Genomic DNA, 8,805 nt, shown 5'->3' with positions numbered 1-8,805 from the left:
TGTGTGGGGCTTTAGTTACCAGCTGGGAATAAACCAAGACCCTACTGTAAATAGGCTGAATACTGGAAATGAAAACAATTGCCTCAGATTGTTTCACACTAACAGCTGTGGTTGTTGAAATAGCTACAGACATTACGCATCAGATCTTCCTGTGAAAAACGACCAGTGCTCCACTGAATCTGAATCTATGCTGACTTATACCAAGTACATCCTGCACAGCATTGGTCACACAGGAAAGCAGATGGGAGGAGAAAGGAGGGAAAATAATTTATTTCTATTTGTATTTAATAAAGTTTGGCCTACAGGCTTTATGTGACTCAGTACTGAACATCTGGGATTGATCATAGGATCACAAACTGGAAAGCAGTCATCTGGCTTCTACAAATAAACACATTCAGTTCCTCTTCCACAACATTTTTTTTTTTAAATGAAAAAACTGCAACAGCCATTTTAAGGCTTTTTAATACTTGCAGCCACAGTATTTTTAACTTTTCAGTAATTTTTAATATTACTTTTTCGCATCACAGTATCAGATAAATTTCGTTTAATCCTGGACCGGCAGTAGTGCTTGGGATTGTCCTCCACACAAGCACACACGCACAATTAATTTCCTACTATTTCACTTCAAAATTTTATGAAACAATGGTAGCCTTGCAACTCCGATTTTTATTAGTTCCATTCCTCACAAGCGCCATGGGAGCAGCACAATATATGATGCAGGACGCGGCACTGATGAACTACATTGACCGGCGTTTCCTATCTTTAGAGGTATGTGCTAGCTGCATCATTCTCTAATACTGTCTCACTGCGGAGAGGTGTGAAAATGTATGAGTGTTCTTCTACTTGTGAGAGCAGTTTGTGAGATAAACAATATCAGGAAGATAAATTTCCAGCTTTTTCAAATCAGTAAGTAAAACTGTAGCTAAACCTTCACTATAATGATTCCTAACTACCACATCATCATTTAGCGCAGGATATAATTTCATAATGTTATATTTTTATTCTGTTATCACTTGTGGTTTTTTACAACAGCAATGAATTTGTAGCTAAATATGCAAAAGTTTATAGTACTGTCACAGTCCCTCCTAGGGAACGGCATAACCATAATGTCACGAGTAGGAGTGCTGTTAAGTATTAATAAGGAGATAGAAATTTATCAGGTATTTTCCTACGTACAGATGAGCTTACCTGGAGGAGTAGTTTAAGACACATTTGTGTGAACTAGTAGTGTATCTGCACTTTAACTAGGAGTTGAAATAATCCTCTTACAGCTGGGAGGCTGAAATAAGTATTTGCTCTCAATTAATTATATAAAAATCCCAGTACCTGATTCTTTTTGTGCAGTAAAAGTTTACCAGTACTGCAAAATACCTTTTCAGCATTGGCATGCTGTACTCAGACATAGTTTATCTTAAATTATTAACACGTCCTTGGCTCCTGATTTGCATCGGCAGACTTTTAGAGAAGCTTTAACTTGCCTGATCTCACATTCCCTTTTTGTACAAAGCTCTCGCTGGTCTTAATTTAACAACACAAAGAACCGAAGGATCAGCATGGTATTCTCTTCTGATTGTGTAGACTGAGATTCACATTTTCTTAGCCATATAGGAACAACTTCACGTGGTCATTTCCATTCGTTTGGCACCCATTAAGAATTATGCAATTCCACCTGTGGCATATGGTGCAGGAGGCACCAAACAACAGGAAAAAGGGTGAGGCAGGTATTGAAGAAAACATTTTAAATGAAGTTTTTGCAGAAAGTAATTAAGCAGCTTCCTGGGGACTTATGGTCACCTATAAATGGGAGGCAGGGGGCATACAGAAAAACCACACCTTGCAAAACAAATCGCCACCACCAAGTCTACACGGAGCACGTGCATACTGCACTCATTTTGTAAATTCAGACATCCCCAAGTCAACCACCACCTCGAAACAAAACACCTGAAATCCGTGCATCAGGCACCAAATTGGAACGCCCAGTCTAGCACTTAGACCTACTATGATTGTGTGTTTGGGCTTAAATATTGGGTCAATTTTCTCATCTTCCCACAGTGGCAGCTGGGTTTCTATTTTCAGGCCACCCACAATCATTACAGAAGCGTCTGCATTACAAAAGAGAAATCGCTTTCCTCACCTTTAAAAATGCTGATAACCTGAATCGAGGTATAAACAAACATCTGTACTTTTTTCAAATACAGCCAACAATTTAACAAAAAAACCCACAACATCTTCTCAAACACAGAGGTCAGTATTTCCATGTTCCATTTTAAGTGGATGAAAAGTAGATGCTGTCTTGGTCAGAAGTGTATTTATGTGAAATGTTCACATCTGTAAATCTGCAGAAAACTTTTTGAGACTGCTTCACCCGTGGTCCTAGAGGAGGAGTTCTGAAAAGTTTATGAAAAACAAGTAATTGGAGATCATGTGCCCTTAAGTATCTCTGGCTGTTTTCACCAGAGCATTTTTCCTTCTTTAGGCAGTAAAACAAAATATCTGTCAGTCACCACATCAAGAAAAAAAAAATCAGTGTATTTTTGTCCAGAACTGTGAATGCTAGTGCCAGTCCAATATGTCCTCTTCGTGTAGATGTAACAGCATCGGTTTGAAACAGATGGGGGGCAGAGGGACTGGGAAGGAGAGAATAGCACGGTTTTTAAAGTAATCATGACTGAGGTTGTAATCTCTACAGAATATACACGTGTATCATCTATTTTCTTCCTGTGTTCTAACTCAAGAAGAGGCTGGAAAAATGCAACCAAGACATACTGGATTATGTGGAAGAATTCCGAGACTTTTCACAGATGGTACTGTCCCGCCTGGCAGGACTGAACAGTTATAAGGCTGAGGTTAAAAATGAAGTAGAGAATTTGCTAACAAGGATTGAACGAGCACAAAGGGACATTGACTATTTTGGATCTGTCACAGATTCTAATACATGTATAGAAGTACATGAAGACCTGGTGAAACAGCAGCTACTTGAAGAAGCAGAAGAAAAAAAGAAACTTAAACTCATGCTTAATGCAAGTAAGAATGGTTTACTTCTCAGAACTTTGATGTGAACGAGCCAGTCCCCTAGCTAATGCATGCATGCTGACATAGGGATAGATTTTCACTAGTTATGGGAATACCACAGATAAGTGCATGGGGGTTTGACTGTGTAAATACTAGGTTTATATTTAAAAAAAAAATAAAAATAGCCAAACAACAAAAAAACATATGGGAGAAAGAGGGAAGAAAGTATAATTCAAAGATTTATTTGCAGATACTGTCCTGAGTATCAGACTGATTCTTTGGAAGCTGCTTTTTATTATAAAGCAATGTAAAAAGTCTCTGAAGGTATTCTGTTGCAATGTCCCAGAAAAAATGCCAGTGTATTTCTGAGTATTGCAGCTATACCAAGAAATTAATAGTGGCCTTTGTTTTTTGGAGTGGGCAAAGGTCAAAACCTCAACTCAAAAGTGAACTCCCAAGTTGATAAAATGACTTAATTCTCTTCTACAATTTGCATCTGCTTTACCGTCCTCCTCTGTTCTTTCTCACTCTCTCCCCTCTGTGTCCTTTATCAGGATGGCACACTGGCCCAGCTGCAAGCAAAGCTTAGTTCTGATTTGAAAATTATGTGTTAGAGTACCTAGTACGAAGAATATATACACAAGCTACACTTTTTTTAAAGCAAATTAGGTTTTATAAGTCTCTTTACCTTAAGAAAGTATAGGTGTAACTTTCATATTGTACACATATTTGAGGTAAGCTGTTTCCTTTTCATTCAAAAGTAATAAAAAATGAAAACAATAAGGTATATAAACTGCCATTTTTTAAAAAGCCAGATGAAAGATCTTCAGCATCATCGATTTTTTAATTCCACTAAATTCAACAGAATCAGACTGATTTAATTTTACAAATAAGTTTACATTTTGTTCCTTAATATTTTTTTGCTAAAAAAAGTGAAGCCAGATGGTAAAAGAAGCAATCACCTATTCTCCTTCTAAGTTCTAATTTTACACCACAACTCAGTGCTCTGAATTTCAAGATTTCTTTTTTCCATATATATTTTTTTTTAACATTAGGCATTCTTCTGAGAGAAAAGTTTTAGTATTTTTAAACTGACTATGAGAAGGACACATTGAAAACTAAATCTTTGAGAGTTTGAAGGGAAAAAACTTACTTTCCATTTTCCCTTGTTGGAAATTTAATTTTATTGCAGAAGTTCATAGTAACTTCAGTCAGTACTAGTCAGACGCTTGTCCTATTGAAGTTGCTGGCAAAACTAGTCCCTGTACAGATTTTACAGCACTTAAAAAAAGTAGCTGGACCCTCAACTCTAGCAGAGAGCAGCTCTGCTTCTATGTTATTATTAACTGGAAGTTACAATTAGTTTTGCTGAGTCACTCCAAAAACTAGGGGGAAAAAAAACAGTGTTTAAAGTCCAAGTTTGTTACTGGTTTTGGTTCAAATTCACACAGACTTGAAAATAACAATCAAGTAGAATCACTGTTTTTACATGCCGTAGTTGATACCTCATCCTGCGTTGGGTGAGAAACAGGAAACTATCTTCTGCACATTTTGGGGTATGATGAGAAACTTTGGGCTTTGGTGGTATCATTGTGGAGAATGTAGAAAAATTTCAGTAAACTTTTTGCTCACTGTAAATGTCTCGGTTTCTCAGCCTTCCTCCAAGGTGTTATGAAAGCCAAGGAGAGTTTAAAATCTTCTCTCCAGAAGACACTATTCATACGTCTCAGATAGTAATCTGGTTATTTCTCCTGCAGACAAAGATGTTGCTAAGGATGGCTAGTTTTAAGTTTTTAGAAACTTCAGAAACTATTCAACAGTTTTAAGTTTTTAGAATCTATCTAATCTATAAATGCTAGTTTGGGGAAAGGTATTGTGGTTTGCTCAGGGAAGGTACATCCAGAGTGAGGACTTCCAAGAAAAAAAATCCATGCTGGAGCAGCAGTAACCCTAGGCTTTGGTTACAGGGTATCAGTACACACAAATGACATAAAGGTTGTTTTCTACAGGCAACTGGAATCCTGCCACTGACTTCAATAGGTTCATATCAGGCCAAACAGGGAGGCTGGGTTTGCTTTCTCCGTTTCATCTACTGCCAGGACTCCCTGCCTTAGGGCTTTGTTTGTTCTGCTTACAAAAATGGCTGCACTTCACTAAAGGCAGTTCTTTAAACTTCAAATAGTGTCTCCTGTAATTTATGAGTGCCTTTGGTAAACAGGCTTGTTAATGTGCTATGCAGTAGAGTTTTTCCTGGAAAGGATGATACTTGATAAAGATCTTAGCATCTAAATACCTGAGTCTTCACAAGCTTGGTGCTGTTTGGTCTGAAACATCTGTGGAAAGTGCATAGAAAATGTAATGAAGCCAAAACTATGACTTGCTCCCTGCTGGTGCCAATTTAATCCCTATAGTGATGTAAAACACTGTTAATTCCACCAGTCACGCTTCTGGCAGAGGAACTGATAACACAGACATCATACTAGTTCCTTTAAAGACCACCTTAACGTATCAGCATTCACAGTTTTGTGATCTGTGTATTTGTTTGAGTTCCTTTGTGCAGCAGGTGTTGGGAAGTAGAATGGGAAGATAATCCAGTGTTTTGGCTTTCTGTTATGATGATCTATTTTTATTTGTCTTTATATTATAAATGCAAAATAAATGAGGCTAATGGAGGGTAGCAAATTCCTGAAACAAAAATACTATGCACATGGCATATCAGCAAAATGGATTTTAATGTGTATGCCTTCGATAAGAAATAAATTTTATTGTTTTACTGTATTGATATAAAACAGAAGTCACTTATCTGAAGTACTGACAAGAGTAATCACAGAATCCCTAACGGTGCTCTTGGTCTCTTCTCAGGTACACAAAGAGAATCCCTTTTGGATAACAGTGGTCTAATAGAGCAGAAAACAGCGCGCTTTGCGTAGCTGAAGATAGGCAGTTTCCTCAGCAGGAGATGCTGAATAGATCATATAAAATTAGCTTCCACACTACTTACATAGCCACACTGCTGACACACTTACTGCTATACTGACCCCGGCCTTAGAGCGGGATTAAAAGGAAACTAATTCAGAGAAAGGAAACTAGAAAATTCACAGATATTCTAATTTTTTTTTTTTTGTCTTTGGGTGTTTCCTTGCAGGTTGTGACCACATGCTTGCAGGTATTAAGTCCCTAAAGATAGTTAAGAAGACTGGAGATAAGCATGGCTCTTGGATGAAAGATCCTGGCAAAAAGCATACAAAGATTTATTTATTAAATGGTTCTGTAAATAATGTTATTTTGGAATTTGAAAACATCATGACATTCATGGAAGACAATCATACACTAAAAGCTCGCCGAGTCACCTTGCCATCTCCCTGGGAGGGAACTGGCCACATCATATATCAGGGTTTCTTGTTCTATCACAGATATGGCTCTCTAAATGAGATAATTAAATTCAATATCCCGAAAAGAAAGATAACTGACCAAATGCTACTGCCGGGGGCTGGAAGGGTTCCTGCCTATCAGCTTTCTCCATCTACAAAGATAGATCTTGCTATCGATGAGCAAGGGCTGTGGGCAATCCATGCAGAACCAGAGACTGGAGGAAACATTGTCATTACTAAAATCAACCACATAACCATGGCAGTGGAGCACGCTTGGGACACATCATGCAGCAGCAAGGATGCCGAGGCGGCTTTCATGGCATGCAACATGCTCTATGTTGTCTACAACTTCCCTAGCGGAGGCACCTCCCGCATACAATGTGTTTATGACGTTTTGGCTGCTGTAAATACTTATGAAATCCCAGTATTACATTTCCCCAAACGTCAAGGTAGCCATTCCACTATACATTACAATCCCAAAGAAAAGCAACTCTTCGCTTGGGGTGACGGATCTCAGATCATTTACAAGCTTCACACAAAGCCAAAAGTTTAGAATCTTCAGCAACTTTTCACATACACTTAAAATCTAGCAGGGCAATGTCAACGCGGTCATTGCAGTGTAGTAAAATTACATTATTCCCAGCTATTACAACTTTCATCTCTTTTACATAAATTTAGGTTTACATACTCCACTGATCTTAAGCTCATGTCCAATTAAGACTATGTAAAGACTCCATTAATATAAATTACATGATGACTAAATACCACACATGTGCAACCCCACACACACAAATTAGTCTTAAAGACTAAGGTTAATTAAAAACCACAATAATCCATCTCTGACATATTCTCTCCCTATCAAATCTAGGCATTCTGGTTCAGTGCCACGGAAATCAAATCAGAAGTCCCTCCTGTCCAATCCACATTATCTGACAACCTTCACCACCCTGAAGCTCGCTGCAGGAAGCCTTCTTGTAAGCACTATAAAGTCACACGCTTCCAGAGAAATTATCTATCAACTTTTAACAGGTTTATTATATCACAAAGCATAACAGTATACATCCTCACAAACATGGTTTATTTTTAACATATAGTTCCTGTACATTCCATCAAGGCTATTCCTAATCACTGAACTTTTAGACTATTTCCACGAAATTTCCACATTTTTGTTATGCATATAGCCGTACAATTCACTTGTGATCCTGCTAATATGTTAGCTGCAGCTAAATATTCACTCTTATCAGCTTCAATTTGCCACCTTCCATTTTTTTTTCAGCATATCACTGCCTGTGTGTCAGAAGGAATGTTCCTAGATGATCTGTTCTGGATCAGACACTATTTTAAAATGTTTTCCGTATCACCCTTGGTTTCCTTTCTTATTAGGCCTCTTTCAGCATCTAGTTGCGAGGCATTTTCTCAGTACTTCAAGTCACTTCCATGGCAGAACCTTGCTCGTCCTGTCCTCTGACTCCATCAAAATATCTGTCCAGAAAAGGTGGCCCTGATGTGCACAAGAGTGCAAGTGAGGGCATGCCACTGGTCAGTCCTGGGTTTGTGAGGAACAGATACACTCCAGGTAAATACAAACACATTTTTGTTTTGAAAATAGTATTAGAAAACCCCAAACAAACCCTTTTACTTGTGAAACACTGGTACTGGCTGTAATTTTTTGGATTTTAATGACAGATGCATTTCTGTTTAATATCAACAACAAAAACCCAGAAAAAAATGGTGCTTGAAAAGCAATCTACAGCTGTTTCTACAGAAAGCCCATTTTGTTCTTTACACTGAAAGAGTTGCTGTTCTGTTTAAAAACAGCATCAATGGAACAGCCAAACATCAGGGAATGATTCTGAAAAGGAGTTCCAGAATACAACTAAGAGTGTACGGACTGCTGAGTTGCAAGAGCACTACTCTGCTTTTAGCAAAAGAAACTATATTGTTCTAGGCAGCCTTAACGACTATAGCATTACTTCTGCGCGCTGAAGCAGCCGTAGGAAGCACAGTTAAAGACATCCTCAGGCTGAAAGCAAGGTGGGCTGGCACCGATTTCCTGTGTGACCCTGGGTCAAAGGCAGATTTAACTATTTGACTTTTTATTCCTCATCTGTAAAATTACAAACGCAGAAATACAAAATGGTATCAGCCACCTTTGGAACACTTTGAGATCTTTTACTGCAACAGGATGTGTAATTTACTTAACAAATAAAGGCTTTTGATGTAAATACGGACTGAGTCTGATCTATAGAAAAGGGATTTCTGGAATATGATACGTGCCACGCTATTACACAACCAAGAAAGCCTACACTGTTGTTCTGTACAGAGATTTCGAAGAGCAATCCTCCAAAGTTCAGACAGGGTCCTCTCTGAACCCTGCTGCTTCAATATGCTCTGAACCTTCCAATCTTCATAATGAATTAAA

At 38.2% G+C, this 8,805-nt stretch overlaps 1 protein-coding gene across 2 annotated transcripts; it reads left to right on the top strand.

Annotated features, from left to right (window-relative positions):
• The first annotated feature begins 325 nt into the window (after positions 1–325).
• OLFML1 (olfactomedin like 1) lies at positions 326–8,100 on the top strand. 2 transcript variants are annotated; one of them, XM_026850922.1, is made up of 3 exons: positions 326–768; positions 2,739–3,024; positions 6,158–8,100. In XM_026850922.1, the coding sequence occupies exons 1-3, from the start codon at positions 643–645 to the stop codon at positions 6,934–6,936; spliced, it is 1,191 nt and encodes a 396-aa protein (XP_026706723.1). In that variant the 5' UTR covers positions 326–642; the 3' UTR covers positions 6,937–8,100. The 2 variants fall into 2 exon arrangements, with proteins under 2 accessions (XP_026706723.1, XP_026706722.1); XM_026850921.1 differs by having other exon boundaries at positions 2,736–3,024.
• The last annotated feature ends 705 nt before the right edge of the window (positions 8,101–8,805 follow it).

This window comes from Athene cunicularia, assembly GCF_003259725.1.
Source record: "Athene cunicularia isolate RWA chromosome 5 unlocalized genomic scaffold, athCun1 chr5_part3, whole genome shotgun sequence".
In the NCBI taxonomy this organism is placed as follows: domain Eukaryota; kingdom Metazoa; phylum Chordata; class Aves; order Strigiformes; family Strigidae; genus Athene; species Athene cunicularia.
This window is presented reverse-complemented; position numbering and strand designations above follow the sequence as displayed.